Raw genomic sequence first — 19,034 nt, forward strand, 5'->3', positions numbered from 1 at the left:
ACTAGAGCAATACCAGTATCGCAATATTTTTTCCATGGCAAAAATGAAAACAAGACGCAGAGTCAATTGGTCCTATAAAAACCTGCTGTATGTAAAATATAGTGTGCTATAGCATGGAAAATAAATAAATGTGACTCTGGATGACAACATAATGATGTTTTTTTCCAACATTAGGGCTATTTTTCTAAAGAGGTGAAATCCGCTTCCTGTTTGTTTCCTTGCCACTATGGTAACGAGCATTGTGATACTGGTATCGTCCCGGGCCTAATAGATACTTGAGTCTTCTTCATACAGTATTTATGACTTTAGTCCCTGTTTTAATGCTGGATCAAAAACGAACAAACTTCTGTGTTGGTGAAATTGATAAAATAGGACCACTGGATGATGAGGTTATGGCAATGAGATTAGGGGGCCATCAGAACCAGCTGTTTCTATGGTCCTACAACAAATCAGATTCACTGAGATTAGGGGGCTAGCAGAACCCGGTGTTTCTATGGTCCGGCACTAATCAGATTCAATGAGATTAGGGGGCCAGCAGAACCAGGTGTTTCTATAGTCCTGCAATAAATCAGATTCACTGAGATTAGGGGGCCAGCAGAACCAGATGTTTCTATAGTCCTGCAATAAATCAGATTCACTGAGATTAGGGGGCCAGCAGAACCCGGTGTTTCTATGGTCCGGCACTAATCAGATTCAATGAGATTAGGGGGCCAGCAGAACCAGGTGTTTCTATAGTCCTGCAATGAATCAGATTCACTGAGATTAGGCGGCCAGCAGAACCAGGGTGGTTCTATGGTCCGGCACTAATCAGATTCAATGTCAACTCTATCGTGCCAAAAGTGAGAGAAATGAATGTGCAAGCACACACACTGCAAATGGCAGAAACATACACTGACACAAAATGACCCTTTGCTTTTTTCTTAGTTTGGTCAAGATATTCTGATATAGCGTGCATGCTTGACTGAGATTTTGTGTGAGGACTGTTCAGTGTGTCTGTCTGTGTGTGTCATTTCAGCCTGTTGTTGAGGTACTTATCTAATCTGGATCTGTAATCAGGTCCAGAGTACATTAGTGTAATTCTGGAATTAGAGGCCTGTCTGTGTGTTAACTCCAGCTATTACCGCCTTATCCACTGCAGAGTGTCGGTGTGTGTGTGTGTTGTGGTTGAACCCTCACTAGGCTTTAAGCCCTTGGGTCAGGTCAGATCAGGTCATCAGGTCAGAACACTTTGTAGATCAATTCACTGTCATGATGTGGATGGTGGGGCTATATACTAAAGTGTGTCTTACCCTCCTCTGAGAGCTGGTTGTCTTTGGTCTCCTGCTCCATCTGCTGGCACCAGCCCTCCATGCGGCCCGTCTCTGCCTGCAGCAACTTGAGGAACCAATGGCCGTCCCGCCGGCATGCAGGGCCTGGAGGGTGCACCGCGATAGGGTTCCCACTGCCCCCATTCTCATTCCCACTCTCCAGCCAGGGGTCCGGAGGGGGTAGGAACGAGGGGTCCAGGGCTGGATCCAGGCTCTCGGCGAAGGAGTCGGAGGAGGAACGTGTGGTAGAGCGGTTGAGGAACTGCCGTAGCGGAGGTGGAGACGTACTGGTGTCAGCGGTTGGATTTGATCCGTTGCCTTGGCTGAACTGGCGGCCGCTCGGGGGAGAGTCCATGGATTGGCAGGCGTTGTTGACCATGCTCTTCTTCTCGGGGGCGGGCTTGGCGTGGGAGATGACAGGGAGGTCCTGTAGGTCTGAGTCTGTCTCCTGCTTGGAAGCCATGTTACTGGAGCGACTGAGCCTGAAAAAACACACACAAAGTGACATAGGAAAACGAGGTCAATGCTCAATCAATAACAATGGTGAAAATAGACATTGCATCTCTAATAATGTTGTCAAGGCAATGCGATATATAGTATTGGTAAACTAATATGTATAAGTAAACTTCATGAACCAGAATGTGCCTGCAACCTAACACCAATTCCAAACAAAGTCAAACCAACCCTGATTGCTTCTGTATGTGAAAAAAACATCACATTTGTTATTCTTGTGTGTAAAAACAAACACCAGGGGAAAACATATGATGAAGCCTTTTCCTGCTACAAAACAAACCAAGCAATGTTCTCAATGCCAGACACTTCATCCTGGACTGATCAATATAGGAATAACACACAGAACCTAGACTAGACCATAGAGATGGATACAGGGCACACCACACAGTTAACTACTTAAAAAAATGTAGTTGCACATGGTATCACAGTCTTTTGTGGCAAGTTCAACCTCTATCCATCTCGATGACTCATTACATGTATGGGAAAAGAACTTGGCTGGGGAACAGGCACACAAACCCTGACCATCCTGCCTTCCCATTCAAGTGATAGAACAGAAAACACCAAACAAGGGGAAGATGTAAATCTGTGAAAAATACATAGAAGTCTGAATATTCATGTTTAATAGGATAATAATAAGCAATAATAATAATAGTGAATAAGGGACATAGTTTATTCAGAAAGTATTCAAACCCCTTGACTTATTATTCTTTTTAAATTGTTTTCCCCCCTCATCAATCTACACACAATACCCTAAAATGACAAAGCAAAAACAGGTTTTTAGAATTTATTGCAAATGTGCTAAAATTCTTAAACTGAAATATCAAATGTACACAATAATTCAGATCCCTTACACAGTACTTTGTTGAAGCACCTTTGGTAGCGATTTCAGCCTCGAGTCTTCTTGGATATGACGCTACAAGCTTGGCACACCTGTATTTGGGGAGTTTCTCCCATTCCTCTCTGCAGATCCTCTCAAGCTCTGTCAGGTTGGATGGGGAGCGTTCAAGAGATGTTCAAATGGGTTCAAGTCCGGGCTCTGGCTGGGCCACTCAAGGACATTCAGAGACTTGTCCCGAAGCCACTCCTGCTTAGGGTTATTGTCCTGTTGGAAGGTGAACCTTCACCCCAGTCTGAGGTCCTGAGTGCTCTGGAGCAGGTTTTCATCAAGGATCTCTGAACTTAGCTCCATTCAATTTTGCCTTGATCCTGACTAGTCTCCCAGTCCCTGTCGCTGAAAAACATTCCCACAGCATGCTGCTGCCACCACCATGCTTCACTGTAGGGATGGTGCCAGGTTTCCTCCAGACGTGACACTTGACATTCAGGGAAAAGAGTTCAATCTTGGTTTCATTAGACCCGAGAATCGAGTTTCTCATGGTCTGAGACTCTTTAGGTGCCTTATGGCAAACTCCAAGCGGCTGTCATGTGCCTTTTACTGAGGAGTGGCTTCTGTCTGGACACTCTACCATAAAGGCATGATTGGTTGAGTGCTGCAGAGATGAGAGGAATTCTAGAGACCTTCTCCCCCAATTGTTCAGTTTGGCCGGGCAGCCAGCTCTAGGAAGTGTCTTGGTGGTTCCAAACTTCTTCCATTTAAGAATGATGGAGGCCACTGTGTTCTTAGGGAGCTTCAATGCTGCAGAAACTTTTTAGTATCCTTCCCCAGATCTGTTGCTCGACACAATCCTGTCTCAGAGCTCTACGGACAATTTTTTCTGCCTCATGGCTTGGTTTTTGCTCTGACATGCACTGTCAACTGTGGGACCTTATATAGACAGGTGTTTGCCTTTCCAAATCATGTCCGATCAATTGAATTTACCATAGGTGGACTCGAATCAATTTGTAGAAACATCTCAAGGATGATCAATTGAAACAGGATGAACCTGAGCTCAATTTTGAGTCTCATAGCAAAGAGTCTCCAACGTATGTTGGAGTCATTAAAACCTGTGTTTCAACCACTCCACAAATTTCTTGTTAACAAACTATAGTTTTGGCAAGTGGGTCAGAAGTTTACATACACTAAGTTGACTGTGTCTTTAAAAAGCTGGGAAAATTCCAGAAAATGATATCATGGCTTTAGAAGCTTCTGATGGGTTAATTGACATAATTTGAGTCAATTGGAGGTGTACCTGTGGATGTATTTCAAGGCCTACCTTCAAACTCAGTGCCTCTTTGCTTGACATCATGGGAAAATCAAAAGAAATCAGCCAAGACTTCAGAAAAGAAATTGTAGACCTCCACAAGTCTAGTTCATCCTTGGGAGCAATTTCCAAACGCCTGAAGGTACCACATTCATCTGTACAAACAATAGTACACAAGTATAAACACCATGGGACCACGCAGCAGTCATACCGCTCAGGAAGGAGACGCGTTCTGTCTCCTAGAGATGAACGTATTTTAGTGTGAAAAGTGCAAATCAATCCCAGAACAACAGCAAAGGACCTTGTGAAGATGCTGGAGGAAACAGGTACAAAAGTGTCTATATCCACAGTACAACGAGTCCTATATCGACATTACCTGAAAGGCCGCTCAGCAAGGAAGAAGACACTGCTCCAAAATCGGCATAAAAAAAGCCAGACTGCAGTTTGCAACTGCACATGGGGACAAAGATTGTACTTTTTGGAGAAATGTCATCTGGTCTGATTAAACAAAAATATTACTGTTTGGCCATAATGACCATTGTTATGTTTGGAGGAAAAAGGGGGAGGCTTGCAAGCCGAAGAACACCATCTCAACCGTGAATGTTTGACCCAAGTTAAGCAATTTTAAGGCAATGCTACCAAATACTAATTGAGTGTATGTAAACTTCTGACCCACTGGGAATGTGATGAAAGAAATAACATCTGAAATAAATGATTCTCTCTACTATTATTCTGACATTTCACATTCTTAAAATAAAGTGGTGATCTTAACTGACCTAAGACAGGGAATTCTTACTAGGATTAAAGGTCAGGAATTGTGAAAAACTGAGTTCAAATGTATTTGGCTAAGGTGTATGTAAACGTCTGACTTCAAAGGTATATATACACGTTTTGTTTGAGTCAAGTAAGGCAAAGCTCTTTGTTTAGGCTCTTTATACGATATCAACTGATACAGGCCACATTCAGAAGTAATCAAATTGTGAGAGAATTCTGACAACCAACTTCACAACACTCTGCATGCAAACTAGGAGTTCCCTCCCCTCCCTGATACATTTGTAAATTTACTATAAATTGTGCCTTCCTGTATTATACTTATGCTGCAATGTTAAGTCCATTCTCCTGAGCCATTTACTTCATGCTCGTATTCTTGTATTTTCTCATTTCTTATTGTTGTTCATTGTCGTGAAGGAATCTGCAATTAAGCATTTCATTGGATGGTGTATACCATGTGTATCCTGTACATACAACTAATAAAACATAACACTTCAAAGAGAGGGAACAAAGGGGAGTGAAGCCGAGTGTGGCATGCAAGGACTTCCTGGAATTCAAAATATCACAGAACTATGTTAACTACACGACAAGTACTACGCTACAGCACTACAGAATGACCTTCAAATCTTGCCTGTAAATGCTGTATGCTCTTGGCAACATAACAGGCATGTAACTGTTTTCTCACATTATGGACATTTTCTCAGTGACTACATTAAAATGTCCCCTCAGGGATGAATACAGATAGGCAATATTTTATTGTGTGGAGCAGAAATATTATTTCCTTATGGGAAATGGTTGACATGTCATGACCGGGGGGACAGGAAGTGCTGTTACTTACTGCCAGCCGTCGTCCGCCTGTATTCCGATTGACTGGAATCTAGCCAATGGTGGTGTCGGTGTCTCCACTCGTTGGACTTCCTCCTGAATGCAGTCAACCTGGCAACAAATCAGAAAACACAGTCATCAAAAGGTTGAATCTGGAGGAATTTGGTGGTCATCCAGAATTCCAAGATAAAAATTATATATCAATGTGGTTCTTGAGACATTAAAGACATTGAGACATTAAACACTTCTCCTAGCATTGTGAGATTTGACCATTTGCAGAGTGCGAATGAAAAAAAAGGACTACTTGTCTAATTCCAAACCTTCAACACTTGAGTCTGAAAAAATAAACATCTTAAATAATGAAGTGAAACCATAATATTTGCCTCAGGCAAACATGGGGAGTACTCTTTTGGGTTTTTCATTTTCCAGATGGCACGCTCTAAAAATTCAGCAAGCCCCATATGAGCTGTAAGCACAAGAAAAATCCATACTGCATCAGTGCAGTATAGTGCTTGGTTATTCCTTAAAACAATCAATGGTTAGGTTTAATACCCTCTGTAAATATGAGCTCAAGGTAAAAGTACATATTTTGACATATTGAGAAATGTAGTATTGCACATTCAGTGGAAATCTGTCCTTTGGTCTGAGTCCAAATTTGAGATGTTTGGTTCCAACCACCGTGCCTTTGCGAGACGCAGAGTAGGTGTACGTTTGATCTCCACATGTGTGGTTCCCACCGTGAAGCATGGAGGAGGAGGTGTGATGGTGTGGTGACACTGTGATCTATTTAGAATTCAAGGCACACTTAACCAGCATTACTACCACAACATTCTGCAGCGATACGCCATCCCATCTGGCTTGCGCTTAGTGGGACCATAATTTGTTTTTCAACAGGATAATGACCCAAAACACACCTCCAGGCTGTGTTCGGGCTATTTGACCAAGGATAGGGATGGAGTGCTGCATCAGATGACCTTGCCTCCTCAATCACCGGACCTCAACCCAATTGAGATGGTTTGGGATGAGTTGGACTGCAGACTGAAGGAAAAGCAGCCAACAAGTGCTCAGCATATGTGGGAACTCCTTCAAGACTGTTGGAAAAGCATTCCTCATGAAGCTGGTTGAGAGAATGCAAAGAGTGTGCAACACTGTCATCAAGGCAAACGGTGGCTACTTTGAAGAATCTCAAATATAAAATACATTTTGATATGTTTAACACTTTTTTGGTTACTACATGATTCCATATGTGTTATTTCATAGTTTTTAGGTCTTCATTATTATTCTACAATGTAGAAAATAGTAAAAATAAAGAAAAACCCTTGAATTAGTAGTAGTACACACCCCCACGCACCCATTTCAGGATTTGAACCAGCAGCCAATTGGTTGCTGCACGCCAGTCCATTGCTGGGCCTTAACCATACTGCCACAGAAACTCTAACTCCACTACTGTGATGTTACTGACTAATGTGACGTTAATGACTCTAACTTCACTGACGATACCATAACGTCACTGACTAACGGTGCTCGTAACGGCGCTCCTACCTGTATGCCTATGGAGGAAAGCTTCCTCCGGGGCACGATGTCCGCGAGGGGCTCCTCTGCCATCAGGTTCCCCCTGTTGGTGCCCGTCGTCTTCAAGGGTTCACGCTGGGAGTTGTTGGTGTCAGTCCCGGTGGTGGTGTGGTGGACGGTGGTGGTGGTGAGGGGTTCCCGGGGAGTGGCGATGGGGACGGGGATGGGCCAAGGGATACCCCGAGCCAAGCTGTTGGCGCGCGTGCTGTCGAGGCTGTCGGAGGAGTTGCTGTGGGCTTGGCTGGACTGACTGGTAATGGTCTTGCTGCGGCGATCACGCTCAGACTGGTGGTCCAGGTAGGTGTCCTGGGCTGACTCAGTGCTGCTCTGCACCGTCACAGAGATGTAGGGCTTGGAAGTGGTGCGGGGCGGCACGGGCGGTGGCACAGGCTTCTTACAGGTGGTGATGCATGTGGAGACTGGAGGAGAGGGGGAAAGAGAGAGAGAGAGAGCGAGAGAGAGAAAGCGAAAGAGCATGAGAGAGATTCCTATAGAGTATGTAGTGTGGACACCAATTTTGAAGGTTCCAAACTTCTTCAATATAAGAATGATGGAGGTCACTGTGTTGTTGGGGACCATTCATTTTACTGAAGTGTTTTGGTTCCCTTCCCCATATCTGTGCCTCGACACAATCCTGTCTTGGAGCGCTACGGAATAATTCCTTCATGGCTTGGTTTTTGCTCTGACATGCACTGTCAACTGTGGGACCTTATATAGACAGGTGTTTGCCTTTCCAAATCATGTCCAATGAATTAGCAAGCTAGCAAGCTCCGTCAATCACTCCTGAGTTCCATCAATCACACCTGGGCTGCAGTCACCTATCCGGACCCGTTTTACTGCCTTCGCGGAGCCCCACCGGGCCTTCACAACTGGACTGCCGACGTTATCTACCCGAAGGAGTTATTCGGCTGGCTCCTCCGTCGCGACGTTACCTGAACGCCCATCTGCGGCCTGCTAACCGTTAGCTGTCTTACCGGCTGCTATCTGAATAGACAATCGGACAATTTTTTATTATTTTTTTATTATTTTTTAAATTATTATTATTATGTTTTCTTCTTGGGCCTCTATAACTATATCTATTGTTTTTATTTTTGTTGTTGTTGTGTGATTTGGATTAATCCCCTCTACCACACGGAACCCCACTAATCTACTGACGGAACGTAAGGGGTGGCTAACAGACCTCCATCCTATGCTAGCTTGCTACCGATGCCCTGGCTAGCTGTCTAAATCACCAACCAACCTCTCCACTCACCGGACCCTTTTGATCACTCGACTAAGCCTATCCTTAATGTCAATATGTCTTGTCCATTTCTGTTCTGGTTAGTGTTTATTGGATTATTTCACTGTAGAGCCTCTAGTCCTGCTCACTATACCTTATCCAACCTATTAGTTCCACCACCCACACATGCAATGACATCTCCTGGTTTCAACGATGTTTCTAGAGACAATATCTCTCTCTTCATCACTCAATACCTAGGTTTACCTCCACTGTATTCACATCCTACCATACATTTGTCTGTACATTATACCTTGATGCTATTTTATCGCCCCCAGAAACCTCCTTTTACTCTATGTTCCAGACGTTCTAGACGACCAATTCTCATAGCTTTTAGCCGTACCCTTATTCTACTCCTCCTATGTTCCTCTGGCGATGTAGAGGTGAATCCAGGCCCTGCAGTGCCTAGCTCCACTCCTATTCCCCAGGCGCTCTCTTTTGACGACTTCTGTAACCGTAATAGCCTTGGTTTCATGCATGTTAACATTAGAAGCCTCCTCCCTAAGTTTGTTCTATTCACTGCTTTAGCACACTCTGCCAACCCGGATGTTCTAGCTGTGTCTGAATCCTGGCTTAGGAAGACCACCAAAAACTCAGACATTTTAATTCCAAACTACAACATTTTCAGACAAGATAGAACTGCCAAAGGGGGCGGTGTTGCAATCTACTGCAAAGATAGCCTGCAGAGTTCTGTCCTACTATCCAGGTCTGTACCCAAACAATTTGAACTTCTACTTTTAAAAATCCACCTCTCTAAAAACAAGTCTCTCACCGTTGCCGCCTGCTATAGACCACCCTCTGCCCCCAGCTGTGCTCTGGACACCATATGTGAACTGATTGCCCCCCATCTATCTTCAGAGTTCGTGCTGCTAGGCGACCTAAACTGGAACATGCTTAACACCCCAGCCATCCTAAAATCTAAACTTGATGCCCTCAATCTCACACAAATTATCAATGAACCTACCAGGTACCTCCCCAAAGCCTTAAACACGGGCACCCTCATAGATATCATCCTAACCAACTTGCCCTCTAAATACACCTCTGCTGTCTTCAACCAAGATCTCAGCGATCACTGCCTCATTGCCTGCATCCGTAATGGGTCAGCGGTCAAACGACCTCCACTCATCACTGTAAAACGCTCCCTGAAACACTTCTGCGAGCAGGCCTTTCTAATCGACCTGGCCGGGGTATCCTGGAAGGATATTGATCTCATCCCGTCAGTAGAGGATGCCTGGATATTTTTTTTAAATGCCTTCCTAACCATCTTAAATAAACATGCCCCATTCAAGAAATTTAGAACCAGGAACAGATATAGCCCTTGGTTCTCCCCAGACCTGACTGCCCTTAACCAACACAAAAACATCCTATGGCGTTCTGCATTAGCATCGAACAGCCCCCGTGATATGCAGCTGTTCAGGGAAGCTAGAAATCATTATACACAGGCAGTTAGAAAAGCCAAGGCTAGCTTTTTCAAGCAGAAATTTGCTTCCTGCAACACTAACTCAAAAAAGTTCTGGGACACTGTAAAGTCCATGGAGAATAAGAACACCTCCTCCCAGCTGCCCACTGCACTGAAGATAGGAAACACTGTCACCACTGATAAATCCACCATAATTGAGAATTTCAATAAGCATTTTTCTACGGCTGGCCATGCTTTCCACCTGGCTACTCCTACCCCGGACAACAGCACTGCACCCCCAACAGCAACTCGCCCAAGCCTTCCCCATTTCTCCTTCTCCCAAATCCATTCAGCTGATGTTCTGAAAGAGCTGCAAAATCTGGACCCCTACAAATCAGCCGGGCTAGACAATCTGGACCCTTTCTTTCTAAAATTATCTGCCGAAATTGTTGCCACCCCTATTACTAGCCTGTTCAACCTCTCTTTCGTGTCGTCTGAGATTCCCAAAGATTGGAAAGCAGCTGCGGTCATCCCCCTCTTCAAAGGGGGGGACATTCTTGACCCAAACTGCTACAGACCTATATCTATCCTACCGTGCCTTTCTAAGGTCTTCGAAAGCCAAGTCAACAAACAGATTACCGACCATTTCGAATCTCACCATACCTTCTCTGCTATGCAATCTGGTTTCAGAGCTGGTCATGGGTGCACCTCAGCCACGCTCAAGGTCCTAAACGATATCTTAACCGCCATCGATAAGAAACATTACTGTGCAGCCGTATTCATTGATCTGGCCAAGGCTTTCGACTCTGTCAATCACCATATCCTCATCGTCAGACTCGACAGCCTTGGTTTCTCAAATGATTGCCTCGCCTGGTTCACCAACTACTTCTCTGATAGAGTTCAGTGTGTCAAATCGGAGGGTCTGCTGTCCGGACCTCTGGCAGTCTCTATGGGGGTGCCACAGGGTTCAATTCTTGGACCGACTCTCTTCTCTGTATACATCAATGAGGTCGCTCTTGCTGCTGGTGAGTCCCTGATCCACCTCTACGCAGACGACACCATTCTGTATACTTCCGGCCCTTCTTTGGACACTGTGTTAACAACCCTCCAGGCAAGCTTCAATGCCATACAACTCTCCTTCCGTGGCCTCCAATTGCTCTTAAATACAAGTAAAACTAAATGCATGCTCTTCAACCGATCGCTACCTGCACCTACCCGCCTGTCCAACATCACTACTCTGGACGGCTCTGACTTAGAATACGTGGACAACTACAAATACTTAGGTGTCTGGTTAGACTGTAAACTCTCCTTCCAGACCCATATCAAACATCTCCAATCCAAAGTTAAATCTAGAATTGGCTTCCTATTTCGCAACAAAGCATCCTTCACTCATGCTGCCAAACATACCCTTGTAAAACTGACCATCCTACCAATCCTCGACTTTGGCGATGTCATTTACAAAATAGCCTCCAATACCCTACTCAACAAATTGGATGCAGTCTATCACAGTGCAATCCGTTTTATCACCAAAGCCCCATATACTACCCACCATTGCGACCTGTACGCTCTCGTTGGCTGGCCCTCGCTTCATACTCGTCGCCAAACCCACTGGCTCCATGTCATCTACAAGACCCTGCTAGGTAAAGTCCCCCCTTATCTCAGCTCGCTGGTCACCATAGCATCTCCCACCTGTAGCACACGCTCCAGCAGGTATATCTCTCTAGTCACCCCCAAAACCAATTCTTTCTTTGGCCGCCTCTCCTTCCAGTTCTCTGCTGCCAATGACTGGAACGAACTACAAAAATCTCTGAAACTGGAAACACTTATCTCCCTCACTAGCTTTAAGCACCAACTGTCAGAGCAGCTCACAGATTACTGCACCTGTACATAGCCCACCTATAATTTAGCCCAAACAACTACCTCTTTCCCAACTGTATTTAATTTTTATTTATTTATTTATTTTGCTCCTTTGCACCCCATTATTTTTTTATTTCTACTTTGCACATTCTTCCATTGCAAAACTACCATTCCAGTATTTTACTTGCTATATTGTATTTACTTTGCCATCATGGCCTTTTTTGCCTTTACCTCCCTTCTCACCTCATTTGCTCACATTGTATATAGACTTGTTTATACTGCATTATTGACTGTATGTTTGTTTTTACTCCATGTGTAACTCTGTGTCGTTTTATCTGTCGAACTGCTTTGCTTTATCTTGGCCAGGTCGCAATTGTAAATGAGAACTTGTTCTCAACTTGCCTACCTGGTTAAATAAAGGTAAAATAAAATAAATAAAAAATTGAATTTACCACAGGTGGACTCCAATCAAGTTGTCGAAATATCTCAAGTATGATCAATGGATCCAGGATGCACCTGAGCTAAATTTCATATCTCATAGCAAAGGGTCTGAATACTTATGTAAATAAGCTATTTCTGTTTTGTATTCTTAATACATTTGTCTAAAAACATCTAAAAATGTCTAAAAACTTGTTTCCATTGTAGAAGATAATCTCACTGAGTGACTGCTGATGCACAACCAACTTTCGAAATTGCACATTGCATATTCTATTATTCTAATTCTCAACAGTAAGTTGAGACCCTGACTGAGTTCCACCCCACCCCCCCTCCCCCATCTGCCCACCCCTGGTCTAATGCATTCAGTGATGAATATCACACATTGTGTACAATATATACATTTTTGCTCTTCCCTGACAGGGGTCAGGTGTGAAACTAATCCAAAATAGCGCAGTCAATCACCATGCAGGACAAAGTGTCAAAGTGGCACTGTTGCCTTTTGATCACCCCACGTCAAGTCTTCCTCATGAAATAAGAGTGGGATGAGTGCACTCCACAAAAATTCAGTGGTTGCTGTGGGATCTCTACAATAGATATATACAATGGAAACCTTACTTGACACCTAATGGGAGGCTGTATCTGAAACCATCTATAGACTTGATAGGGCAGAGAGGGGAAACCAGGATCTCGAACTCAAGTGGTGGTCAGGAATGTCATTGTAAACAATCCGAGTCAACTGACGACAGTTAGCCTGCTCCCCTAATGACTAATCAGTGCCAAAACAGCATTCAAATCTATGACTGGAGAAGTGACTTCTCAAATTATAGGCCAGCTGACAGGCAACCACATTGACTCAAAATTATCCTCAAATAATGTCATACAATTTTAGTCTAGCATCATGCTACAGACGACTCTGAGTGGATCTATTTTGAGTGTTTAAAAATCAGCATAGCTGCCTTTGACAGAGGACATCTGCCTCACCAAAACACCAACGTTTACTGTAGCCCAAATAATGGCTTTGACACAACTTTCCTTCCTTGTTTTCCACTCCTTATGGAGGGGATACGTAGCAGGCTTCTAGAGGAGGGTTAGTAAGGACATAGGCTTAGTGGGGGAGCTAGCATTTTTGGAGCTTGGGGTGGGTTTGGCAAAGGTCTGAATGTGCCAAAGGAAAAATGTTCACATGAATGTAACCAATGCGCATGCTGACATCACCGCCGCACAAGACAATGGATTTTGTCTGAGGACACTTTGCTTTGGTGTGTCCTAAGATGGCTCTGGACGTGTGTCAAGTTGTGCAGTCTCGAATTACTATATTTTAATACTATTTGAAAGTGAAGATGAATTTAGCCTGGTGTAATTCTATCTGCCCAGAGATATTTATTATATCAAAAGTGAGTTGAACATCCTCAATGACAGGCAGTTGCAGCTGTAGGCTAGATGTAGCCTGTAACAAGCATTGGCATGACATGGCACAGTCACTTTTTGGACATCGAAGTCAACATGTGATCACCTACAAAGCTAAATAGTTAATAGCCATGATCTTTTTCTAGCATATTCCCTGAGGTGTTTTTCCAAATGTTTCACCCTTAGCCGAAAGGAAACGTGTACAACTACAACAGATTTGTTTTTAGAATTAACATAGCTATGTTAGTAATATCTCCCTATGGCTGTAAATCTCAGCTACTTGAGAGGGGCTTTTTAGAATTTACATAGCTATGTTAGTAATATCTCCCTATGGCTGTAAATCTCAGCTACTTGAGAGGGGCTTTTTAGAATTAACATAGCTATGTTAGTAATATCTCCCTATGGCTGTAAATCTCAGCTACTTGAGAGGGGCTTTTTAGAATTAACATAGCTATGTTAGTAATATCTCCCTATGGCTGTAAATCTCAGCTACTTGAGAGGGGCTTTTTAGAATTAACATAGCTATGTTAGTAATATCTCCCTATGGCTGTAAATCTCAGCTACTTGAGAGGGGCTTTTTAGAATTTACATAGCTATGTTAATAATATTTCCCTATGGCTGTAAATCTCAGCTACTTGAGAGGGGCTTTTTAGAATTAACATAGGTATGTTAGTAATATCTCCCTATGGCTGTAAATCTCAGCTACTTGAGAGGGGCTTTTTAGAATTAACATAGGTATGTTAGTAATATCTCCCTATGGCTGTAAATCTCAGCTACTTGAGAGGGGCTTTTTTGAACCCTATGAGCAACATAAACACGTGAGGGAGCTTGAAAGAAAACACTCAAAACAAAAGATCTGTTGTGCGGCTTGATCCACAGACGTATAGCTTTATAGGACTTATAGCCTTTGTGTGTTGCGGCCTCACCAAATGATATGCTCACATGAGCTCACTCTCGTTTCACTGCAAAGCAGCAAGCTAATGTTTACACTGCCTCTCGTTGCTCTGTCAAAGTGCAGACTACAACCTCGGTAAGGTTTGTCTCAAAGTGAAAATAGTCTGCAGCATTTAGAAACTTTAAGCCATTGTATAACTCTAAAACTACAGGCAATGAATTCATAGTTTTAAGTCTTACTAAACAACTACAAACTACAACAGGAGGACAGTATCATATCTTTCGTCTCATATTGTCTCAAAGGTTATAATCGTCTCATCCTTATCTCACAGTGAGATACGATCTTTCCTACTCTTCTCACAGTAAATGTAAGGCACACCGCTAAAAGAGTGGTCGGGGCCAAAAAAATGCATTGCACAAATAGTGCGTGAATCCCTATGGCAAGTCCAAGAGCAAGATGGGGAATGCAACAAGAATACACAGAATGTTAGAAATAGATAGGTATCACATTGGCAATGAACACACCAGCATGACGGGTTGAACCCTGAATGAAGGATGCTCTTCGGAAATCTCTGGCCTTCACTATTCCATCACTATGAGGAACAACAACACTATACCCAGTTGCTCCTATCTCTTCTCATACTTTACACGTTGCCTCACCTCACACATATCTGGTTCAAATAGGGCAGCAACAACATTCATTCCCCACAACAGTAGAGCATTCTAGAGTACAACAACAACAACAACAATACATAGCTTGTGTAAGGATGAGAATAAGTTCATCTTTCCAATGTAGTCATCCATCTCCTCATTGACATACCATTGACACCATATCCAGTAACTAACTACCTGGCTATACGGCCCCAGGAAAGATTCCTCACGCCCCATAAATCACTCACACGAGTCTATGACCATAGAATGCCTTACAGCAAGGCCAACTGCTTTGGGAGAAAATAAAGGATACTTTTCTAAAAAATAATCAGAAGGCAACACATGCTGTGGAGATGTACTGCCATGTCAACTGCTGTGAGTGGTTGGTTCCTTTGTGTTAGTTAGGTAGTGTGTCATATTGGTCTGTTGGTCAAACTTGATATTGCAAAGACCCTGTACCAGAGTAAATACCTGGGTTATAAATGATAATCTATGTAATTAAGGAAATTCTAAAGTTTTAGAAAATGTATTTCAAGAAAATGTATTTCAACAGGTAAGCACCATACGGCTGGTGCAAGATAATTAAGTAAGATTGTATGACATAAATAATCTTGGAAAAAGTGTTTCCCTGCTGTTTAATGCTATACAGTACCAGACATATACTATATTCCATAGTTAATAACAGACAGCCATGTCAAAGGAAGATGGTGCTGATAGTGGGACCAGTGACCACTGCCACCTCGAATAACAGAGATGTTCCCGGGGCTGGAAGGGTTTGCTGTCGTAATGGCAGCTATGTGACATGCTGGCTCTGCTCCAGATTCCATTCTGCAGTGTGTGTGTGTGTGCGTGACAGGATTTGGATGCCTTCCCTGCCCTATGGGTTCCAAGTGTCATAGCACGCTTGCATCAATCTAAACAGAATTTACCCTTGGGTGGAAAACCCATAAAATCAGCTTTTCTTACAACTGGAAAATCATAAATGACCTCTTCTCAGATTACATAGGACTAGGACATCATTTATTTTGGGCTAGAGGGTTATTGACAACTATTCACACCTCTTGACTTTTTCCACATTTTGTGTTACAAAGTGGGATTCAAATGAATTTAATTGTCATATTTTATCAACAATCTACACAAAAAAGGGACATTTTTGCAAATACAGAAATACATCTAATTTACATAAGTATTTAACCCCCTGAGTCAATACATGTTAGAATCCCTTTTGGAAGTGATTACAGCTGTGAATCTTTCTGGGTAAATCTACATTAAAAATATTTTTATATATGTTTATTATTTTCAAATAAAAAATTAATAAAAAATACAGCGATACAAACATTGCCATTCATTGTACTGTTGAATGGGATGGCCCATTTAGAGGACAAAACTCACACATACACAAAATAAAACCAAATCCTATTAGGTGGTACATGTATAAGAAGACAGCATATAGTCATTACAAGCAGTGTAGTTAAGCCAAAAATAAATATTGAGTGGAGTACAGCACAGAGTAGCAGCAGATCATCAACCCAGTTATGAAGCAGGACTAGACCATTTATCCAGTATCGGCTGCCATATTTTGATCGAATACCTTCTCTGCGTCAAGAGCAATTAACACTGCCTCAACTTTATGACCATGATACACTACGTTGAAAAGGCGTCTCAAATTGTAGTATATACAGTGGGGCAAAAAAGTATTTAGTCATCATAGGTACACTTCAACTATGACAGACAAAATGAGAAAAAAAATCCAGAGAATCACATTGTAAGATTTTTTATGAATTTATTAGCAAATTATGGTGAAAAATAAGGATTTGGTCAATAACAAAAGTTTCTCAATACTTTGTTATATACCCTTTGTTGGCAATGACAGAGGTCAAACGTTTTCTGTAAGTCTTCACAAGGTTTTCACACACTGTTGCTGGTATTTTGGCCCATTCCTCCATGCAGATCTCCTCTAGAGCTGTGATGTTTTGGAGCTGTTGCTGGGCAACACAGACTTTCAACTCCCTCCACAGATTTTCTATGGGGTTGAGATCTGGAGACTGGCTAGGCCACTCCAGGACCTTGAAATGCTTCTTACGAAGCCACTCCTTTGTTGCCCGGGCGGTGTGTTTGGGATCATTGTCATGCTGAAAGACCCAGCCACGTGTCATCTTCAATGCCCTTGCTGATGGAAGGAGGTTTTCACTCAAAATCTCACGATACATGGCCCCATTCATTCTTTCCTTTCCTACGTGACCGGGAGGTCCGTGGGGCGACCACAATTGGCCTAGCGTTTATATATATATAAAAATACAAAAAATAGAACCAGTCTGACAAAGAGAAGTAGGCCAAAAGATCTCAAAAAGCAAGACATCGTGCTGTGATCCAAAGAAATTCAGGAACCGATGAGAAACAAAGTAATTGACATCAGTCTGGAAAGGGTTACAAGGCCATCAAGCCGTCATTGAAAATAAGAATTTGTTCTTAACTGACTTGCCTAGTTAAATAAAGGTAATATATATATATATATTTATATATATATATATATATATATATATATATATATTAATAATGGTGAGAGCCATTATCCACAAATAGAGAACATTTTGAACAGTGGTGAACCTTCCCAGGAGTGGCCGGCCTACCAAAATTACCCCAAGAGCGCAGCGACGACTCATCCAAGAGGTCACAAAAGAACCCACAACAACATCTAAAGAACTGCAGGCCTCACTTGCCTCAGTTAAGGTCCGTGTTCATGACTCAACCATAAGTAAGAGACTGGGCAAAAATGGCATCCATGGCAGAGTTCCAAGGCGAAAACCACTGCTGACCAAAAATAACATAAAGGCTCGTCTCACTTTTGGCAAAAAAACATCTTGATGATCCCCAAGACTTTTGGGAAAATATTCTGTGGACTGAAGAGACAAAAGTTGAACTTTTTGGAAGGTGTGCGTCCCGTTACATCTGGCATAAAAGTAACACAGCATTTCAGAAAAAGAACATCATACCAACAGTCAAATATGGTGGTGGTAGTGTGATGGTCTGGGGCCACTTTGCTGCTTCAGGATCTGGACGACTTGCTGTGATTGATGGAACTGTGAATTCTGCTCTATACCAATAAACCCTGAAGCAGAATGTCCGGCCATCTGTTCATGACCTCAAGCTGAAGAGCACTTGGGTTCTGCAGCAGGACAATGATCCAAAACACACCAGCAAGTCCACCTCTGAATGGCTTAAAAATAACTTAATGAAGGTTTTGGAGTGGCCTAATCAAAGTCCGGACTTGAATCTGATTGAGATACTGTGGTGTGACCTTAAAAAGGCGGTTCATGCTCAAATGCTCCAATGTGGCTGAATTAAAACAATTCTGCAAAGAAGAGTGGGCCAAAATTCCTCCACAGCGATGTGAAAGACTCATTGCCAGTTATCGCAAACGCTTGATTGCAGTTGTTGCTGCTGAGGGTGGCACAACCAGTTATTAGGTTTAGGGGGCAATTACTTTTTCACATAGGGCCATGAAGTTTCGGATAGCTTTTTTCCCTTAATAAATAAAATGATCACTTAAACTGCATTTTGTGTTTACTTGGGTTATCTTGGGTAATATTGAAATTTGTTTGATGATCTGAAACATTTAAGTGTGACAAATGTCAGTCAGGAAGGGGGCAAATAATTTTTGACAGCACTGTAAGTCCCAATTTCTGATCTTCTGATCGAAAATACATTGGCAGGAAATTTAAACACATTCCTGGCCTGTATTTGGCCACTTAGCCGGTTGACACAACCGTTCTGTATCCTCAGCGAGGGAGCTTGCTTGACAAGAACAGATCGGCCAATTTTGGGTTGTCAAACGTACGTGTTGATCCCTCAACTGTTACCTTAAACCGGGCCGGGAAGAGGAATCCATATCGGATGTTGGCCGCCCTGCATTTCTTGCGTAACTCATCATACTCTTTTCGTCGGTTCCTCAAGTCCAAAGTAAGATCTGGGTACACCATCGC

General features: G+C 42.8%; 1 protein-coding gene across 1 annotated transcript in view; it reads right to left on the minus strand.

Annotated features, from left to right (window-relative positions):
* LOC109891640 (disks large-associated protein 4-like) overlaps positions 1-19,034 on the minus strand; it is a 221,173-nt gene that overhangs the window by 10,981 nt on the left and 191,158 nt on the right. The window contains exons 8-10 of the mRNA XM_031825626.1: positions 7,100-7,548; positions 5,571-5,668; positions 1,290-1,789 (exon numbers count right to left, since the gene is read on the minus strand). Coding sequence (XP_031681486.1) covers positions 1,290-1,789; positions 5,571-5,668; positions 7,100-7,548 — 1,047 coding nt within the window. The remainder of the gene's footprint in view (positions 1-1,289; positions 1,790-5,570; positions 5,669-7,099; positions 7,549-19,034) is intronic.

Source organism: Oncorhynchus kisutch, linkage group LG5, assembly GCF_002021735.2.
Source record: "Oncorhynchus kisutch isolate 150728-3 linkage group LG5, Okis_V2, whole genome shotgun sequence".
Classification (NCBI taxonomy): Eukaryota; Metazoa; Chordata; class Actinopteri; order Salmoniformes; family Salmonidae; genus Oncorhynchus; species Oncorhynchus kisutch.